Raw genomic sequence first — 22,040 nt, 5'->3', positions numbered from 1 at the left:
ATTACATTCTGCTATAAACAACTCTTGGTCAGATCCTATCATACATCTTTTCTCCACTCTGCATCCCACAGAGAACACACAGGGCCGGCCTCAGCCCTCAGCCCGGGACCAGCCCTGAAGACTGCCTCACCTGAGCAGAGGTGCCAGAGGAGTCTGTTATCCTCTTTAAGTTTCTGGGTGGCTGTCACAGAAGAACCGAAGCTGACTCAGCCAAAACATGACCAAGATTTCTAACAGGCGATTCAGCATCAGACAGAGGCCCTCAGAGGCAAGGCCCTCGGACCGGAAGTTTTCAGTACATGATAACATAGCAAAAGGACTCAACTTCCTTCACTGAGAGATTAGAATAATGCCATCTCTAAGCTCTAAATAAGCATGTGGGTTCACAGAGGACAGGATTGTGTAGGTACACAACCTTACGCAATCTACCAAACTACTAGAGTAAGTTTAGCTTGGTTGCAGGAAATACAATCTATTTTTGCATTTTCTATATGTTAGTAATCAACTTTGGAAATTAGAAACTGAAATCTTAAAAATACCATTTAAATAATTGTATGGGACCAAAACTATAATTATAACAGCCATTTTAAATTCTGAATTAATTTCTTTAAGATTATTTTGGGAAGGGGATTAGAAAGCTATAAGGAGTAAAACAGCTATAAGAAAAGGATGTCTTTCCTTTAAAACAGCAAATAGTCACTGATAAACCACACCATGCTCAGGAATAAAGACTCTAATCTCATATTCAGCAGAGAAATATTAAAGAATATTCTCCAAACTGGCTATCCCTGAGTAAAGCTAAGACTAGTGTAAATTGAAATCACAGAGAAAGTTCTGCACAGAAACAAACAGGGGACTCAGGGCTTGAGATTCCTACCTGATGATCAGATTCAGGAAACCCTAGGGTCAGCTTGTCCCAACAGAGCAACAGCGCCCCTCCCTCCCCCTCTGCCAGGAGTCTATACCAAGCGTCATCTGGTAGCTGCTGGTGTGGGGTCCCCTGGAAGTAAAGGCGGAGTCAAGGATCCAGATGCAGGTAGCTTATCTGGGAGCTGTTCCCAGAGGTGGAAGCAGGTGAATGAGGGAGGGGGGAGAGGAGACAGTGAATTGCTCGCAATGGTTTCCACTCTAAGCAAAAAGGGCTCAGAAACCACACAGGCTGCACCTTTAAAGGACAGAGGCAGGGATACCCATCTCCACTGTTGAGCGTTGACCTTTGGGATTATCTTCCCAGAGCCGCTCTGACTGTGGACTGAGCAAGCTCTGAAGACTTCAGAAGCCCTGAGGCAGAAAAACACAGACAACCAATGCCTGGAAGCTGCTGATGCACACAGGAACTGTCCATCCCAGCTGGAGCTGAAATGATGGTGGCCAAAAAGCATCAGAGTGGCGCTCCCACGCCTCTGCAAAAGTGCACACCACACTCAAGAGCATCCTGGAAAGTGCCAGGCACTGTCAGCCAGGAGAGCCAGGCAGAGGGACGCCGAGCTCTGGACCCACTGTTTTCCCAGATGGGCTTATGCTCAGTCCCGGTAAGAAAAGGAGCCTAGCACCTCTCTCCTCGACAACGGTCCCCGATTCTGCCTGGGCCTCCTTACGCCCCAGCCTGGGGCTGCAGCAATCCTGCGCTGCACTGCAGTGCTGCCAAAACAGGCCGCTCTGCACCCCAAACCCTCCAGCCTCTGGCTTTCTTTGACCAACTTTTTCTGTCAACCAGCTTGTTTGTGAAAGAGCAGAGCTGCCACCTGCTAAGCTCATCAACTAGGAATCGCCCGCATCAATGCCGTCTCCCTGCACCCTCAGGGGAACATTCAGAAATGCAGGGCAGGCTTCGAAGTTGCTCCAGAATCTTCCAGAGATCCCATACAGTGAGCGCTGGAACAAAAGACTGTATTTCTGACTCTCTGTGATGATACTTGCATACAACAGCTTATAATGAGTCTGTTACTCAGAACATCATAATTAGATTTCTTTCATTATGCTGTTTTGATCTGTTTGCTTTAAATGGATTGTAATTAAAATGCACATTTTGAAACAGCAGCCATAAAGTAAAAACTTTGCATTTGCAAAGTTCTTTGTTTTAATGCCATGTTTCTGTCTAGACTTTGGCTTTTGCCCTAATAATGCAAACCTCATTCACCCACTTTACACTCTCACTTTTTAAAAAAATTAGAAGTGCAAAAGCTACAGTTTTAATCATTTGAACATAGCATGGTTGTGACTAAAGTGCAGACTTTCAAACGGCCTCCCCAGTAAGCATTTATGTATATTTACAAACAGTTGTATATAGTAGCTTCTGTGTAACTTGACCTGTTTACAAAGCTATTTGCATTCCTAGAGTTGTACTGTCGCTACTGTCACCAGGCATCTGTAAGCACAAAATGTGTTACAACCCGCACTAGCCAACAGAGGACACGAGCTCTGAAGCCAAAGCACACACATCCTTCTCTCCCGTGGCGGCCAGCAGGCGACCCCACCCCTCACCTCTTCTCCAACCTGAGCTGCTGCCTAAGTGGTGGCTCCGTCTGTCACTCCCGACTTTGGCCTGGGACTCAGGTGATTTGGCCTTTGCCCCACGTCTCTGAGATTCCCGACTTACCTTAAAGGGCAGCACAGGCTTTCGAGCCTACAGGCCTGAGTGGTTGTCTCTCAGTGTCACCTGTACAGCAGGAACACGGATGGGAACACTGAGGGAGAGAGTGTGCTCGCCACGCAGGGCCCTCAACAAAGGGAGCTGCGACTACTGTGACTTTCATCTTCTAGATTTAATTTTAAAAACATTTTGCCCAATTACTACAGATTTGTACACAGCACTCTGCCCTGGAATGCTGTCTGCACCAGCTGCTGCAGGGTCGTGCCAGTGAAGGACGCAGCACTGACATGGTGCTCCAGCAATCAGACCACATCGGGGAGCAGTCAACGCCAGGGACAGATGACACCTCCTCCCCACAGGTTTTAAGTAAACGACGTCTGTTTCTTTCCCCATCATTCTAGGGGGATACAGGTATTTTTGGCTAATGAACCACACTGTGGGGGAGGACGAGTCTTATGGCCTCAGTAATAAAATGTGAAAATCTAAAGGGAAAATAGTTAAAAAAAAAAACAACAATTTCCCTGCTTGTCACCTCTCCCACCCATTTTTTCCCTTCTCTGGTTTTCCTTCCGTGAAGGGGTTGGGGGGTAGCTAACGCTGCCCTGAGCACTGTCATCAGCTCCCCTCCACTTCCCAGGTTAGGCCTGAAGTAGACCCGGGATGGGCCTCAGGCTCAAGGGGCCGGGCTCTGCACTTAGGCACCTCTGCCTTTTTGCATCCAGAGCCCAGGCCATGTTCCTCGTTTCTCTTTGCTGACATGGGCGCCTTGCTGCCTTCTGGAATACTACCCACAAGCACTCAGCCTTTCGCCTTCCCATCAACCTTCTTTAAACCTCAGAGGAAAGCAAGTGTTCTCCGGCTCACTCTGACACATCTTTCACCATCTGCGCGGCTTCCCTCTCAGTGTCTCCACTCAGCACAGCTAAAGTAGAGCCCCGGAGAGGCTGGAAGCTACGAGCCAGGCACCCTCTGCACGCAGACAGAGGGCCACTGCCACGACGGCAGCAATCTGCTGCTTCCCCTCTTGCTGTTCAGCTGTTCCACATGCACGCATGCTGCCCACACGCGAGTGGTGAGGGACACAAGGCAAATGCAGCCGGCAAGTTTTAGCCTATTGGGTCCAGAAGAGACAGTCTCCCTGCACAGAGCAAAGGGCCTGGCAGGCTGACACTGAGAACACAGGTTTCTCTGCAATACTTCATGATCACAGAGCTGCGCACACGGGTATGAAGAGCCAAGGTATACGGCTGGTCATTTTCATGGGCTTCAGAGGCCAAGCTCTGTCCTTTGGTGAAACCTAATAGTTCTTAATCAGGGATATACTGAACTTCTTAGTGCTAAAACTTTCCACAAATGCCAGCTTCTGATCACTTCAGATGTTTCAATGATTGGCCCCAAGTAAACGGAAAATTCCAACCTGAGCTGGCTCCAAGTATGCCACAAACACAGACTAGACATCATGCCCCCCAGCATGACCTGCACACAGGGGCAAGAGGAAAAAACAAACTCACTTTTTCTTACCAAGAGGGCACTGGGGTATTTCCTGAGGTCAAATCCTCTTTGGATATATGATAGATTAAACATGTACAGATGTATAAAGACTACATCTCATCACCAAAGTTTTGATTACTTGCTCTCAAGTGTGGATTTAGGTGTTTGAAAATAGCTCCTAACTGCATTGCCAAGGTCAACCTAGATAGTCACAAGATGCCAGAACTGAACTGGCCAGCGGCAAACCTTCCCCTCACACAATCTGAGAGGAAAACGAAGCTGGAGCACAAGACACGAACGAACGTTTCCTTTCTGTAACCATCAACAAGAGACAGAACAGCCGCTCTCTCCCTTTCCAGCCCTCTAAAGAAAGAGATGCAAATGGTAAGAGTCTAAAAGAATTAAAGAAAAATTATGAAATTAAAAGCTGAAAGAAGGTGGAAGGCACTAGCAGAAGAAGAGAGGGTAGAAACATTAATAAATAGGCTTTAGCTCAAACACACAAGGAATTTCAAAAGTCCCAAAGCATGGACCGACTATCTCAATGGCTGGCATGAGGAACAATACCCACCTGGAGGCTGAGATCCCAACTTCAGACCCAGCTCTCCTGGGCCTCTTTCTTTCTTCAATGAAAATTATTGGCCTCAACGTTCTAAAGTGACAGACTAAAGGCAAAATTCTATAAAAATTCTCTATAAGCCTGGGGTTTTTGACTCAGAAAACTATTAATTTAAAATGCTTCCAAAATAATGCAGTTATTAAATGGTTTAGACTTCTCAACAAAAGTTGAGGTTTTTGTGGACAAACGTGATAATATTTCCAACTTTTTGGGAAAACTAAGACTTGTCTTTTTTTCCTCAACCAAAAGAAGTGAGAAATGCAAATTACAACCCACCATATCCTGCATCTTCCTCACTAGGGGAATAAAAAGTGCATGCTGATGGAGGACCATGGCGACTGAGCCCGTGACTCTATCTCAGACACGGCTGAGGGCGGCCAGGGCGTGTGTGACGACTTCACACACCTCGCTTTTGGCACCCTTAGCATAAGAGAGGATCAAAGTAGCCACTGTTCTTAGAGAAGTAAAATGACAGTGACAATTAAGTCACCATATAAAGTTGTCCAAAGAAAATACTGACTCAAATTCAATAAAACATATGCTTCAATCATTAGAGAATCCCTCAGTTCTAGCACTTAGAAGCGCATAGAAGGAAACAGCTGAAATATTTGTGTATATAGAGAAAATGCTATGAGTTCTTTAAAAAAAAAAATCTAATTTAGATTTAAGGAGTTAAAACAACTAATTGACATAAGGGAAGATACAGAATTGCCCTTATTTCCTATGTCACGTGCTTAGAGTAACCTTTATGGATTCTCACAATGGAGTAAAAGGTATTTGACGGTCCCCCTCTGACTGAGCAAGGGCCATGTGGATCTGCCCCCAGAGATGGAGACGGAGGACTGGCAGGCCACGCCCTGGAAGGTGAGGCTGCTCATGTGCAAGCATGCCTTTTCCTTTCTCACTTGAAAGCGAGTTTTCTAACATTTAAATTGGTCAAAGTTCAAAACAGAAAAAGGAGGACAAAGGGAGGGAGAGGGAAGAAATGTTCTATGCAATCCTCACTTTCAGGAAGAATGGCAGCATGCAGAACATCTCACTATCCTATGAGTTCCGCTCTCATGGACCACGTTGTCCCAGGGAAAACAAAAATGTGGAAATTGCTTTCTCTCTCTCCTTACTCTCCACGAGCACTCTGATCTGCGAAGAAAAGCCCCGTGTTCTGAGGATGACTCTGGGGCTGCTGGTGTACTTCCCCACACTGACTGTCCAATTAAGTCATCAGAATAAAGAATAGTTTTAATGTTAGAATGTTAGATTCTGCCCTGAAGGTTTCTGAAATCAAGATGCATTCTTTCTACTAAGAAGATCATTCTTATTAAAATAGCCAGATAATTGCCACAAGATAATTATGATCTGTGATTATTACTGTGGGTGACTGTCACTGATGCACAGGGAAGAATACAGCTTGATTTTCAAAGCCTCACCCTGAAGAAGCAAGACAATCAAATGGTTGTTTTGACTGGCTGACATGAACCAACTCGACACAGAAGTCACAAAGGAAAAAGAGGAGGAAAAATATATCCAATTGGTCTGACTCAGCATTTCTCAAATACAAGTTACAAGCTCCAAGTGCAGGAGAAAGATCTTCTAAGAATCAAGGCTAAAACTCACGGCTGAAGATAAATTCTGGGAGGAGTGGGTCACCTAGACCATTCAAGTCTTTAAGGAAGAAGAATGAAGTCTTGACTCTATTGTACCTTCAGGTACATGAGGCAGACTCTTTTGAAATCCCATTTAATACTAACCTGATACTACATAACATACAGATGGACTAATAGAGACCAAACAAAGTTCATATATGCAGAATGAAAAATTACAAGTACCCACCTCTGGTTCTACAGAGTTTCTAGTTCAGCTGTTAAATTCCAAGGCGGCAGAGGGGCCCACACCGTGCTATCTGAACACTCGTGTGCTACTTCGGCAGCTAGGCCAGGACGCTTTGATGCCCTGTAGACCACACGGCATGGACAGTCAATTACGTAGTAAGCTTTTAATACTGAAAAATACTTCAAATCAACTTTGGTAACATTTACTCTATTTTAGATTAGGCCTTTCTTATGGGGACTCAATTTTGAAAATCTGAAATAAATGAAGGTCTCCATTTCAAAAACTGAACTGTAGCCAACAGAAGAAATATGTCTACATTACCAAGCAAAGTACTTTTCAGAAAGAATCCTTAAGTAATTCAGAAATGTTTATCTCACAAATAGATTTTATAGAAGTGATATCTTTTCAAAATATTAGGAAAGACGCATTTTCTGCATCGTTTGCTAAAATAACCTCCTGTCCGCTTCATCACCATCTTCTACAGTGGCCTTGTTTACAGTGATTGAACTGGTTAAGAAATCCTGAAAATGGACTGAACCCCGTGCAAAGAAGAAAGGAAAAACTAGATGTGTAATGCACAACTTGTTTCTTTTCCTCAAATACCTCTTCTACTCAAACTGTTAAGATTTTTAAGATTTCTGGAATTATCTTCTAAAATTATTGAAATAAGATAGCCAACAGCTCCATTTCATCCTGGAGCATAAAAGACCACAGTACTACCTTTCATTTGTAAATAAATGGGGGCAGATTCTATAACAACGAATAAACTGAGGATTATATTTGAAGGCATAATTTTATTGTTTTCACTAGGGGGAGGAAGATAATCTCAAAATATGCATTCTTTTCCTCCTTTGTTGAAATCTGTAAACAGCAATCTCTTGTATGCAAAAAGTTGTTTCAGTAAAAGACATTTTTTGGTACTTTTTTAAAAAGGTTGGTTTTGCTATTATTCTTGAATAATCTAAGTCTCTTACCTAATCTATCTTTTTATTTAATTGTTAATTTCCTGAGTAAACCCTTTTCATCCATTTCATATAGGTTAAATCTCAGTCACAGCTGCCCCTTCACCCTGTCAACACATCTTACTGAAATGCAGACCTACAATGAGACGTGGGCTGCCTGCCCCACGGCCCACAGAAGTTACGGGTGAATCAATCCAAAGCATAAGGTTTACTGTAAATGAAACAGTTTATTATATATAGCAAACTGTATTTACTATATATACATCTCTTGATAATTTAACTTGATACACATTAAAATATTCTGTTAGCCTGCTATTAATATTCCAAATAATATATTATAGATGTCCTCTTTTAAGCAATTTGCAGCTTGCCTTAAGGACCAGGTTAGCAATATGCTAGGCAACAGCATTTGACATGATAGAAATGTTCCTGATGCCAAATAAAGACAAAAGAAACTTCTCACATCTTCAGAGAATTTTTTACTAGAGAATTTCAAAGCACTCATCAGCATCTCACTTTCCATAACTGGTAACACAACACAATTATGAAACTGAATGGCAACAAAACTCAAAGGGACTGAACAAACGGCAGATACTCAGGAAAAGCAAATCTTAGTCTCAGGATTATTAGTACTTCTAAGAACTCACAATTTATCCCCATTGGAAAATATGTTCTGTGCAATATGAAAAGTAAAAGGAAACTGTTTTAGAAGAAAGAGTTCTACATAACACAAGATTTTACAACATAGGCATACTCTCAAGTTGGTCAAAAAAAAAGAAATTAACAAGAAATTTATTAATATCTTGGCATTTAATATCTGCAAAAATGTGAATTATTTAATAAGCTAAAACATGTAAGATGTTTTAGATTTGAGAATGTGCTGTCAACTTGAAATCACACTGTGATTTCAACTCTGTATCAGGAGACAAACCATTCTGCCCGATAAAGACTGCATGTGGCACAGCAGCAGCTGTCACCTCCCTGCTCTGCCCCACATCCAAAAAGACAAGAAAGATTCTACCCACAGTGTTACAATGTAATGACTAGACGTGTCGCAGATGTACCAATCGTAAACATTTTTTCCCTTTAAAGTAGTCTCTAAATTTGACCAAACTAAGTATTCAATAGAAAAGTCCTGCAGAACTGTTGCTGGCAGACCCTCTGACATTCTCCTGCTTTATCAGATCACTCGCAAGAACGACAACCTAGAAAGAGTCCATTGTCTCTTCTGAACACCTATTCAGGGTTAGAATTGAAGTCAAAGCAATTAGAGCAAAAGGAAACAAGGCACACACATCCTTAACACACCCACACAATCACGGCAACTTTCGTACCCAACAGTGGCTGAATTTCATGGCAAGCAGATAATTTAAGATAGCTTTGCTATAGAAAAAGTTCAAGTAAAACACTCAAGCAAGGATGTTTCAATATAAGGGAAAAAGCAGCAGCTACAATTTAAAAATTTACTCCACAAGGAAATCAACATTAACTGTGGAAGGAAGACCTTGGGAGTCAGCTCCCTGACAGCCTGATGCCATTTTCCATCCTCCCAAACCTGGGTCTGCTCGAGAACCACAAGCCTGAGTCGCTGCTCAAGAATGTCTGACTTCAACAACAAATTTAAGGTATAATGATTTTCACTTTTCCTCTGAAAGATTAGTTGAAGAGGCCATAAATGATTCACAGTAGAGTTTTATATTCTAAGTGAAAAGGTACTATAGCCATATATATTTGCTTTAAAAATCTTGATTATGACAAGCTTCAGGTAAAAATCATTTTTAAAGGGTCAATTTTTTCATTTACATATAACCAATACATCTTGTTTACACTTTTTTCAGCTTTCTTCATATAAAGTCTCTATTTTAACTGGTACGTAATTGTTTTTTCTCATAAGACTTAAATATCCTCTTATTCACAGGTAGTTTTGATGATCAGTTTGTCTCCACAATGAGAACTGAATATAGTTAAAACCTCAGTGAATAACATAAAGATGAAGACCCTCCTGAGGGCCACCTCAGTTACTCAAGGTGTCAACGGCCTCATCTGCATAAATTAGAGCTGCAACAAAGCACAGTACGATTCTGCTTCTGCCGACCCTGAGTAAGAGCGCTGACTCGTAAAGCATAACTACTGCCTAATGCTGCTATTGATGTGAAATTCTCATACTGGGTTCATTTTTTCTTTTCAAAAAACACTGATTTTTCTAGTGATATTTAATGTTAAAAAGGTATCATAGTTCTTTAACCCTCAGAGAACTGGTATATTTAGGCAACTAACCAAAAAATAATCAGGAGCCACGTATCTTTGTCCACAGTCTCCGAAGGGTTAGAGTGCAGGAACTGTCTATAACCTGTTATATAAGGCACCCTATTCCACTTTTTTCTTAAAAGAAACTTTTTCTTTGGTTTCTTGTAATTTTTCAGTGAGTCTATCCTTCGTTTCTTCCATTTTCTCTGTGAGAAGCTCCTTTGTCTCTTCCATCCTGTCCTGTAGATAGTCCTTAACAGGAGGCGGTGTCGACATGTAGCCACGACTGCGCAAATACTTCACAGTGAAGGAGGTTCCTCCCAAAGTCACCGTATACCGGGCAGGGGTTGCGATCTGAAGAAAACAGCAGAGGGAGATCAACACCTGATTAGAACTATTGGCTCAAGCAGAAATGATTTGAAATTAAAATTCTTGGTAATAACCAAATAGTACAAATTACTTTACTGCTTCACAAGGCTAATATAGTTACATCCCGTATGGTTTTCCTGTCTAACAAGGGATGCTTCCTCTGTGAACTCATCTTATAAATATCTGTCACTCAGACACTGACCCAGGATTACAGAATATTTGCAGTTGTGGCACTGAAGTCTGTAACCAAGTGTTAGTCACCTTGACGAGGCAGGTTCACCAGGAAATCGGAACAAGGGGTCACGACCACTACCAACAACAAAGGCACACGTTTCCATTCCTTAAAAACGCTGCTGACCTGCAGCCATTGTATACCCAGAGCTGAACTGGAAACAAAGCACTTCAAATGGTGAGAGGCAAGCATGGGCCAAGCGGTTATTCTTCACTGAATTTAGTTTCACTTCCAAATCTCATTCCTTTGTCTTTTCCAGGCTTTATGCCACTTTCTCATTACAATCCACCCTGGGTCCAGAATCCCAACCAGCAATGTCTATGAGGCCAAAAAGTGGTAAAACTGTACAAGGTTGCAGATTTGCACAGGTTTAACTCTAACCAGAGATTTAGGGACCAAACTAAACAGCAGATGAACTGGTACAAAGAGAATCTAAAAGCAGAGAGAGGCTGCATCACATTCTGAGGCTTTTGTTTTAAAATTCAGTCATAACTGTAGGTGTGCCATGCACCAAAAACCCTTTGAAAGAGCTGCCTGTGCTCTCAATCTCCAATTGCCCTCCTCATTTTCTCCTGAATTTATCAAACCAAGTTTTCAGCAGCGCCACGCCGCCCCCACCGCCCACTCTTCACAAAAACTGCTTTCCTCACAGTCGCCGTGGAAGCCCCTGAGCCAACAGAACCATCTGAGTCCGCTTTTTCTGCTCCTCGGAGGGGAGCGCTTCCTTGGCTTGGCCACCAGACCCCACCTCCCTGGTTTCCTTCTGTCTCACAGGCTGCCCCTTTTCCAGTCCTCCTTGCTGATTCCTCCTCCGGTTGGCTACCTCCGAAGATGGTGGGACAGTATTCAACCCTTGGACCCCTTCTCCTCTCCACCTACCTCACTCCCTTGGCGGTACTCTCCAGTTTCATGTCTGTAGTGCCATCTATACACTGAGAATTCTTAAATTTAGATTTCCAGACTGAGCTTTTCCCCTAAGTTCCAGTATACACAACCACCTACTCATTTCCACCTGCATGTCTAAAACAATCTCAAAATGCCATTTGTTCAAACTGACCTCTTCATGTTCAATGGTCCCACACCAAGCCTGCTCCTCTCAAAGTTGTCTGCACCTCAGAAAATGCTGACTCTCTTCCTCAGTTGCTTGGGCCAAAAACCATACTATAAGACAGCTTTGCCTCCTCCTTTCTCCTACATAATTCACATTTAATCCATTAGAAAATCTCATCAGCTCCATCTTCAAAATATATCCAGAATCCACCTACTTCTTCCTGCCATTCCTGCCACCACCTTGGTCCTAGTCGCTGCTGGCTCTCACCCAGACCACTGCGATAACCTCCTGCCAGGTCTCTGGGCGTCTACTGTTGCCCTGTTCTGGACTGTTCTCAGTACAGCAGCCAAAGTGATTCTGTTAAAATACAAGTCAGATGCTCAGAACTGCCCAGTGTCTTTCCATCTCCTCAGAACAAAAGCCAGAATGCTCACAATGGCCTGGAAGGTCACCCCAATCTGGCCACTCTGTTGCCTATCTGCGTGCTCACTCACTCCAGCCACACTCACTCCTCGCTGTTCCCTCAAACACTCCAGCTATCCTGCAGCTTTAGGACCTTGCACTTGGGTTTCTCCTGCTTGGAATGCTCTTCTCCCACACAGCTGCCTAAGCAACTCTCTCACCTGCTTGCAATCTTTCCTCTGAAACAAAACAAAACAACGATGCAAACATACCCCCCGTGACTGGTCTGTTCTTTCTTCTTAGCACTTTCCTTCGTGTGGGTGTGTATTGTTTTTTAACTTTACTGTCTTTGTCTGCCTCCAGCCACTAGAATATAAGCTCCATGAGGGCAGGATTTTGTACTGTTTGATTTAATTACAGTACTCCCAAGACCTAGAATAGCACTTGGCACACAGTAGGGCCTCAACAAATTTTTTTCAACTCCAACAATGGCGCCTTTCAAGGACAGTGCAAGGGGGTTAACGAGCACACCCCAGCCAATGCCACAAGGTCATACTCACCGGTTATTTTTCTCTCATCTTTGCCACCTCTTTTTGGGGCTTTGCCTGATTGCAGCAATAAATCCCAGTGTTTGTTGCTCTACTTGACAAACTGTAGGTTACAGAAAATACCCAGGAGACCCCCCCCACATTTCCCACCTCACAGGGGGACAGTGAGAGGGAACAAACACTGCTGACACTAATCTACCTACAGGTAAAGCTTCCTGTTTCAATTCCAATGCAATAAACATGCACTGAGCATTGATTTGCCTACAAGGCACAATACCAGGCATAGTGAAAATACAAAGAAAATGAAGACATGATTCTGAAGTCCTAGGCGCATAATTAAGTAAGGAAAACAAACATTAAAAAAACCTAACACAGCCCCTGTGATATGAACTACAAGAGCTCCACACGTTACGGGGGCACGGGATATGGGGCAATTATACACAGGGAAATGGTTGAAATCATCACCATAATAGTCTGATTTACGAAGGTTAAATTACACCCATAATAACTAGAAACTTGATAATTTACGAATTTAATAAGTTTTAATGTTGAAAAACTCAGCAATTAAGCTTTAGCCCTCTAGCCAAAATTATAATAAAGGAAGCAATCTCCCAAGATTTCAGAGGAGTCTAATGAGGCCAACAGAATAAAACAATGTTACTTTGAGTACTACTATAAAACCATAATTGTAAGTATTTTTACATAACAGAAGAAAAATGAAATAACATCTAGTTTCCAAACGTTTTCTAGTTGTTTTTTCTTCCTTAGGATGAAACTACATGGAAGCTCATAATTATTTATCAATTGGGAAAAATGAGATTAATATGGCTGAAGCACAATTTACAATGAGTCTCCTCTCCCAAAATAAAGACCCTTAAGTGTAGAAACCATCTATTTATAAAGAAGGCACTGTCTGAAGCCAGACAACAGACTATGAACTTCTAAAATGAAACATAACATCTAACAACTAAGCCTGAAGTTTATCAGGTAAAACAATTTTATGAATTAACAAGATGAACTATATCATAAACAGTAAAATGAATGCTAAATTTCACTAACAAGTCAGGTGGCATGTGGATCTCAGAACAGGAAAATTAATATACCATCAATAGGAGAAATGTCAAAAAGATGACTTCTACCCTGGAAATTCAGAAGTCTCACATTTGATCACAGCAGGTTATGAATCATCTACCTATTTTCAAGGCACTTCTGCCTAAACCATCATTTTATTTACACTTAAGAATTTTAACTCTACATTAGTCATGAGACATATAAGAGACGAAATACAATATTTTAAGTTACAAAAGATAACTACTGGAAGCTAACAGGGAGTTTTATGGGGAACCAAGCAGGTCATCAGTTAAGTGTGAGGTGCAATCTATTTATAACAGTACCTACCTTAAACAAGGCATATGCTGTTAGTGCATTTCCACTCTGAGAATTTTTCAGAATGTTTACTATGCTGTCAGGTAACCCAATAAGTTCTAGAAAAGGAACGACATTCACTCCTCTAAGAAAGAAACAGAAAGTAATTTATATATATACAAACTTTTAGGGATAAATATTTTCAAAAGATTATCTAAAAACACCAAGACCAAATTTTGTTTAAAAGTTGATTCTTCATTATCAAGCACTTTAATTTCACTCTAAAGAACAACATATACACAAAACATCAATATCGTCCTGTATCTTACTATTTACAACTTCTGCTTTGCTTCTGCACATGGACATACCTGATTAACATATTTAGAAAAACAGAATCATTTATCAGAGCAAAATTAATAGCTTTAAGTAACCTAAGAGGAAAAAAAGATGAGAATCATTTACCTGATCTTAGTTTCCTCAACCAAACACCACTTCCCTAGAATGCTCCAACTCAAACTTGAAGGCCTAAGATTTTTACCTCTAAAACTACATGTCACACTACATTGTTATTGTTAAAGCAAGTGATATTATAATATCATTTATTGTGTTATTACGCAAAGAATAAATGACTCTATGGGTTTGATGAAAACTTTAATTTTTCTAAAAGGATGCTTCTATTCTATTATCAGACTTAAAAGGCAAGTAAAGAAGCAATTATGATAAATGGCAACACATTTTTAGAGGCAGCGAGAGAAGGCAGAGAATGTCTCTAATCTGAGCTGTTAACCCCTAACTTACTTTTAGTTTCCCTGATTACCAACATTTTGCTACACTGGCTTTCTCGCTCTCTCACTGTCTGTAGTTTTTCAGATATTGTGACCCTTCACCCCTAAATCAAAACAAGGCTCTTGTTCTGCCCTGCACCTACATAAACATAATATAATAATCACATTCAGGAAATTTAACATATAAACAGGACATAGTTAATACAATAATACATATACTATTTAATATTAAAATGTCCTGAATTGTCCCAGTATGTCCCTCATTACTATCTTGTCATGTCTCTAGTCTCCTTTTCTCTAGAATTGCTCCCCAACACTTTCTGTTGAGGAGAAAGGCATAAGTCTTTCTTGATGTTTGGTACTTTTGAAGCTTCCAGGCCAGTTGCATGGTGGAATATCCCTCAATTTGGATTTATCTGCTTGTTTCCTTATGATTAGATTCAGGTTAAATATTTCTCAACAGGAAAACTGCACAGTTGATCCTGTCTCCATCTCAGTGCATCACAACCATGGCTACATAATGTCAGTTTGTTCCATCATCAGTGTGAGTAACTGTGACTCTTGGTTAAGGCAGGGTCCACAGGTTGCTCCACTGTACAGGTACTCTTTCTCTTTCTAATTAAGGGAATTGCCTGGATCCATTATTATTATGGTAGTTGTAAACTCCTAATTTATTTTTTATATTAAAAAATAATTTGATTAATTGGGAAAAAGTTGTCCCCTTCTCTGATTTCACTACAATACTAAGAAATCAGGAACTACTCTCAATAGATATGGCTGATCATCATCAAGGAAATTATCTACCATCTACAACAAGAGAAAATCAGATAACTGAAGGAAACTTTAAAGAGTTAAACTAAAAAATCCACTGCAAGTCCAATCTGGTTTCTTAGATAACAGAATCCTATTAAAGCAAGACTCTGTACTGCAAAGATTTAGCTATTCTATGGATCTAATCAAGTCACTGTGTACGGTAACATGCCACCACAACATGCTAATTATATTTTATAGTACCAATACAATATTATTTCATTAATCAACAACAACAAACCATGATAAAGATCAAACAATAATTACCTCAGACAACTTGCACAAGTACCCTTTGTAAAATAAAGCAACTGGTTCCACTTATTTCTAAAATACTGACTTGATGAATTGATTTTTTTAAAAATAAAAATAACTTTCATTTTCTTTGGAACTGCTAAATATGAAGCGTTAATGAGGGTCTGATTCAAACAGTAACAGACACTTGTTGTCACTTTTCACTCTGAAGTTCCTGTAGTCTGACTGAAATCTGTGCTTCACAAACCACCAGCTTTGTGGATGTTTCAGCTGATGTAGAAACATACAAGGGCAAAAGCATGTCCACAATCCAGATAAAGTATAGTAAAAATAAGTCAAGATTTTGCCTCACAGTGGATCTGTAACTTTAGGAACGTGAGGCCCAAACTAAGAGGCAGCTAAATGTAGGGAAAAAACTATCATCACAGAGCTACATTTGATCAAACAGAGCACTTCTGGTTAGAAGAAGATCTCTGCAAGCTTTTGCCAGACAGAAGTGACAACAAAGCTTAGTTTAAAATAAAAATCTATCAGCATGCACAATTTAGATCTCCCTGAAATAAAGTATTTCAAAAGTGCGTGATCTTTACTGCTGAGTTAACTAAATACAGAATGGCAGTTTGCTCTACAGTGCCTAGAAGGGGAGTAATGCTGGTTGTCAGAGTGACTAAAACAAACACTGGGCAGCAATGCAGTGTGATGGCAAGTGCCTATCCTTCAAGGTACAAACTATTTTTTCCCCTTTCTTTTAATAGTAAGTAGGCAACAAGCAAGTAAGAGAGAACTTTCTCCGGGTAAAACCAAATAAAATAAAGCCAGCTTCTTGTCAGTTGAATTGAAAATCTGTATTTAATACAATTCAATTTTCCAATAAAATCACCTCACAGTAGAAGATACACTGCCATACGAAAATATCCTAAATCCTAATTTTCTAAGTATTACTTGTGATAAGATCTTCACTTAGAACAAATCAACTTTCAAGGATTATTCTAGGAAGCAACACAACCTGCACAATATAAATTAGCTATGTGATGCCATAACAGAACTGGACCAGTAGTGACAGCTGGACAGCAGTGATGGGTCTGGCACCCAAATTCCCATGCTGACAAACAGCGAAAAGGCAAGTTGCAGTGGATAAGGGATATGATTTTAAAGTGGGTAGTCTTACCACCATGTTTACACACAAGCATTCCGCAGAACGAGAAGGATAAAACTAAAAAGATGCATTTCAAGGGTATGGCAGAATGTCACCACAACTGCCTCAGGTACCAGACAGCACTGAAAAAATCTTAAATATAATTAATATCAGTAGGTTATGTGGGAGTCTGTTTTTTTAGTTATAGAACTCTTACTAAAGAAGGCAAGAAAAAGCGAAAGGAACAAAAGTACTCTTTTTAATAGTCCAAATGAGAATCTCATATTCAATGAATTAAAAACTTAGATTTCTCCCTCTAAGGCCAGGAGGTTCAATGCTTATTAAGGACAACCTAAGGAGGGAGAAGAAACAAATATTACTCATGTCATCCCCCACAATACTGAATCAGAAAAATCCTCAATGCCTCAAAAAAGAAAATTTAATATGTAGAAAGTCATTAATTAAATAGAAGAACTGAATGTCTATAATGATTTTTATTCAAAATGGCATGCGATTTTATGCTCTGTTAAAAAACTAAGGACAGTTTTGAAGACTTCTATACATATTATACATGTCTGGAAAATATCATTAATAAACAAAAAGATAATTCCATAAAGTGTACATACAAGGACCTTGTGCGAAGAAAGGAACAATTCTTGGAGAAAGAAAATAATGATACATAATGAAGGAGGATATAACTGAATAACAGGAACATAACAGAAAGAAAGATATGAAGAGAAACAGAACAGCACCAATTTACACAAGGTAAAAAATCCTTTCAGAACCTTGGTAAAGAAACATCTCTAATCCCATATTTCCCAGGAATAAGTACAGTCTCCATTCCATTATCTTTTAATTTAGTAAATAATAAGCTTTTTCCAAGGAGTGAGCTTTATATGTGAAACTACCATATTTTATTAATACCTTAACATGAAACCATTAAATATACCCAAAGTGAACCACTGAAAATCAGTGAACTTTTGGAAAGTATAAAATAGTTCTAAAGCCCCTGGGAGAGTTTACTAAGACATCAAAGTGGTCTACGATGTGCCTTCTCATGGCCTCAGGACAACGAGCTCCCGGCCGGTCACGCCCAGACCACCACAAGGAGAGCCCACACAGCAGTTCCAAGGCAACGGGCATGCGCAGGCACGCACTCGGCTCTGCTAGCAATGGAAACAAACCAGAAATCACGGAGCAGCTATTTCTCAGTGTACTCCTGCTTCTAAAACAATGTGAATAAGACAACTTACCTTAAAAGAAAGCAACAGTACTTAATAAGAAAGGGAAATTTAGAAATTCTATGTTTTACAATATCTTGAGGCTAGGCCCACCAAATTAACGTTTTAAAAAAAGTTTTAAGAACACCTAACATGAGATATACCATCTTAACAAATTTTTAAGTGTACAACAAATTAACTTCTAATCAGAACAACAGACCTTACCTTGACATTTATCAGACGTGAGTAACATTAAAACAGTCTTCCATTTGCTCATTTTTGTGTCTAGCACAGACGTTAACCAGGCTTTGGAAAAACATCTTACTAATTTCCCACCAAAATCATACACATGGCAAAATAATAGATATCTTTTGACTTTTGTGAATACTTTAAGAAATATGTAAGTAAGCTCACAGTGCTGTCAAGTTTCTGAAATCTGACACTATTTCTCTGCCATCCTAAATGTTGCTAGGAGATTAGCACGGTGATTAAGAGCATGGGCTTTGAAGTCCGACTCCGAGTTATTTTGGGAAAAGGTAAGTTATTTTGACTTACTCTTGCTTAATCTGTTTTCTCAATAAAATAGGAATGACTGCACTACTGCTTCACATGGCTGCTGAGGATCAAATGAGAAGACACAGTTAAAAAATTTAGCATAATACCTGCTGTGCACAGTATGTCAGCTATTACTACTATAACATGAAAAACAGCTACGAAAAGTAGTCACCCTCTATCAGTTAAAGACAAAGCATTTAAAAAACTATTTAAGGCTTTCATTAGCACAATTAAGATTAACATTCTGGTAAAACAGGGAAAGGTACTCAACCAAGCAAAAACTTACTTTATGGCTGCATAATAAAATGTTCCAAACCAAACACAAGAAGTTATTAGGTGCACTGGAATCAAAACTTTTCCATATTGTCTAAATGTTTTCTTAAATCGTTGGTAAAGACTAATAGATTTGTCTTGTAAAGGATCAGGTTCTTCCTTTTTGGGGGATGTGGCATTGGATGATATACCCCTCTTGGATAAAATATCTTGTTCCCACTGTTTATGGTGCAGGATCCCCGGTTGAGGTGGATGAGCATCAAATGGCTTCCTTTCCTTTGCAACACACTGGGCAGCAGGTAAGTGCAGCCATTGTGTTTGAGGGCCCTGTACCAAAACTACTCTGGATTCAGTTTTATACAAAAGTAATGGTCCCTTTATGTTTTGACAGTGTCCAAAAAGACCGGCTTTATGTGGTTCCGTGCATGTCCTATGTGCCACCTGGAGTACAGTCCTTGATACATTCCATTGCATTTTGAAGAATGGTGACTGATGGATTTCAGCTTCTACAGAGACTGGATTTAAAAAAAAAAAATTAGATTATGTATAGATTTCCATTTTAAACCAACCCCCTAAAAATAAATCATTAACTATTAGGAAGTAAAAGGACAGATATTACTACCAAATCCACAGAAATTAATATTAAGGAATACTGTTCTAACATAGCTCAATTTTAAAATTTCATTAAAACACATCATTTAAATAGGATATAGTAAACAAGTCCAGCGAACAGCATGGAGAGTAGTGTTTTGAGGCTACTGTATTACTACAAAAGGGGTGTCTGTAGGGCTTCTGCTACTCTACAAAGAAACAGTGTAACATAATGGAAAAAATCATAAGATCTGGAAGCAAAAGACCTGGGCCCTAATGTTTGGGGGACAATTCCATGCAATTCCCTTTTAGACTCCTAGCCCAAGTCCACTAGTAAAATGAGGATTACTTCAGAGGGTTGTTACACGAATTACAGGAAATTTCTGATGTAAACCTGCTTTTGTAAGTGTTAGTTATTATTACAAATGTTAAGGTCTGATGAATAGTTGATATCAGTATTCATTTATTCTATAATGCCTTTAGACTAAATTACATAAACCTGTAAATCACACATTATTGGTTGGTGAGAAGAGAGAGAGACTTTTCCAGATATCTGAAACTTTTTGTCAGAAGGACAGTAGAACATAATTTTAAAAGAACACAGACTTAAGCATAAGATGGAACCATTAGAGTTAATAGTGGTAAGTGGTATTATTTTGAGCAAATTACCTCTCTAGACATACATTTCCCTACTGGTAAAAGACAATTAGATTATGCATTCCTACAGAGCAAATCAGTTTCCTTCCCTCGGCATCAAGTAGTGCCACCTGACCCCCAATCTCCACCCTGCCTCCCACCAGTTTCTTAGTACTTCTAATATGTTGAGAATAATCTTATTTTTTAAATTGTATGCTAAATAAGAGTCAACAAGATTTGAGTTAGCACCCCAGTAAATTAGCACTCCGATAAATACAGATACTCCATTTTACATGAACATTATCTGAGTACAAAGTTGACTGTCACCATATAAAAACATCCACTAATGAATTGTCCCCCTATAAAATGAATCCCTTGACTCATACCCTCCCTAATTAATCATTAACAGCAGCTTCTACCAGGGTCTCACAGATAATCCAACAACACAATGCAAGTAAGTTAATTTAAACTGCAAATCTTGCAAGACAAACAGGCTCCCAGGAAGCCTTTAAAAGTGATACTGGAGATTGCTATAATCAAAAGCAAAGTCAATGACAAGTAACAATCTGAAAATCAGACCAGTTAACAACCAAAGAGAAAAGCTACAGGGATACGGGCAGGTGCTTCAAATAAAGAGTGATTTAAATATTAAATGACTAAGGCCAGAGAGAAAAATGATTAGGCCCTTAATTATTTTTACAAAACTGACTTACTATTTGCTGTGAAAATCAGACATTAAGTAAAAGATATATTATTACAATCTATATCTTTATCTATAAATCTATGCTACTTGTATGTCAAGGGGAAAAATCACCAATTGGTTGTTTATTCTAAGAATTAGCTCAGTTGGAATTATAAACTAAAATTTGTCAAATATAAAGTTCAGCTTCATTTTTCATACAAAAAAAATTCCTTTTGTACCTTTTACTTTACAGTTTTGGTCTCTACTTTGGTTGGATTTATTCTGAGGCTTTTCTCTAGCGCCATTATCTTTGAATGATTCCTGTCCATGGCTTTAGTGCAGGTGGGTTTTCTGAACGCAAAAGGCTTTCTTTTTTTCTTTTAAACTTACTTCCTTTACAGGGCAGTTTTCCAGAAGTTGAAGTTCCCATAAGTCTAACTTTCAGATCACTGGATTATTATGTGTTCGTGCATATGAATAAAAGAAAAAGGATTTTTTTTAAAAAAAGGTATCTTTCTAAGTTTCCAGTTTGCACCCTTTCCCCTGGTTTCCCCAACTACACCCTCCCATTTTTAAAAACTATCTTTATCCTCTCCACTTCTTATTGCCTGTTTCTAAAAACATCTTTATTGAGATGTAATTCACATACTATACAATTAATTCATTTAAGATGTAGAATTCAATGGTTTTTAGTATATTCACAGTTGTGCAACCATCACCACAACCTAAGTTTAGAACATTTTCATTACCCCCAAAAGAAATCCCATATCCATTAGCAGTCACTCACCATTCTCCTCACCCTCCCAGCCCCAGGCAACCACTAGTCTACTTCCTATCTCTCTATATTCGTCTATTCCAGACATTTCATACAAATGGAATCACAGTATGTGGTCTTTTGTGATTGGCCTCTTTGACTTAGCAGGTTTTTTCAAGGGTCATCTCTGTACTACCTCTTGAGCTAAGATTTACCTTTATTCCCTGAGAAATCTCTGGGCTAGTGTCATCCAAACCTGGCTGTATATCAGAATCACAGGGGGTTGGAGACGCTGCACAGGAGTGGAGGTGGTCTGAAAATACAGATTCCTGGTGTCCACCTAGACCTAATAAATCAGAATCTCCTGCAGCCAGGTCCCATCCGACAATATGAATTTGGGGGCCATCTCTCCAGGTCCAGCAAATCGCTTCAGTGCCAGAGGCAGCATAGTGGCAAAGGTATCATTCATCACCATCATCATAATGGGAAGATGTTTTTGAGCCCCCACTATGTGGTAGGTGTTTTGTAAACACTTTACATGTATTAACTCATATTATCCTTATAACAACCCTATGAAGGAGGGACTATTGTCATTATTGTGTATCTGAGGACACCAAAGCACGGACAGAGAAAATAAC

General features: G+C 39.8%; 1 protein-coding gene across 4 annotated transcripts in view; it reads right to left on the bottom strand.

Annotated features, from left to right (window-relative positions):
• Positions 1-7,702: 7,702 nt before the first annotated feature.
• Positions 7,703-22,040, bottom strand: part of FAM210A (family with sequence similarity 210 member A) — a 30,342-nt gene continuing 16,004 nt past the window's right edge. For 2 of the 4 annotated variants that reach the window (XM_023648205.2, XM_070220654.1), the window contains exons 2-5: positions 21,039-21,097; positions 18,753-19,254; positions 13,743-13,854; positions 7,703-10,096 (exon numbers count right to left, since the gene is read on the bottom strand). In XM_023648205.2, the coding sequence (XP_023503973.2) occupies positions 9,863-10,096; positions 13,743-13,854; positions 18,753-19,254; positions 21,039-21,078 (888 nt within the window). In that variant the 5' untranslated portion in view covers positions 21,079-21,097 and the 3' untranslated portion in view covers positions 7,703-9,862. The remainder of the gene's footprint in view (positions 10,097-13,742; positions 13,855-18,752; positions 19,255-21,038; positions 21,098-22,040) is intronic. The other 2 variants (XM_023648206.2, XM_023648207.2) reach the window with 1 other exon arrangement.

The sequence above is a fragment of the Equus caballus genome, chromosome 8 (assembly GCF_041296265.1).
Source record: "Equus caballus isolate H_3958 breed thoroughbred chromosome 8, TB-T2T, whole genome shotgun sequence".
Lineage (NCBI taxonomy): Eukaryota > Metazoa > Chordata > Mammalia > Perissodactyla > Equidae > Equus > Equus caballus.
This window is presented reverse-complemented; position numbering and strand designations above follow the sequence as displayed.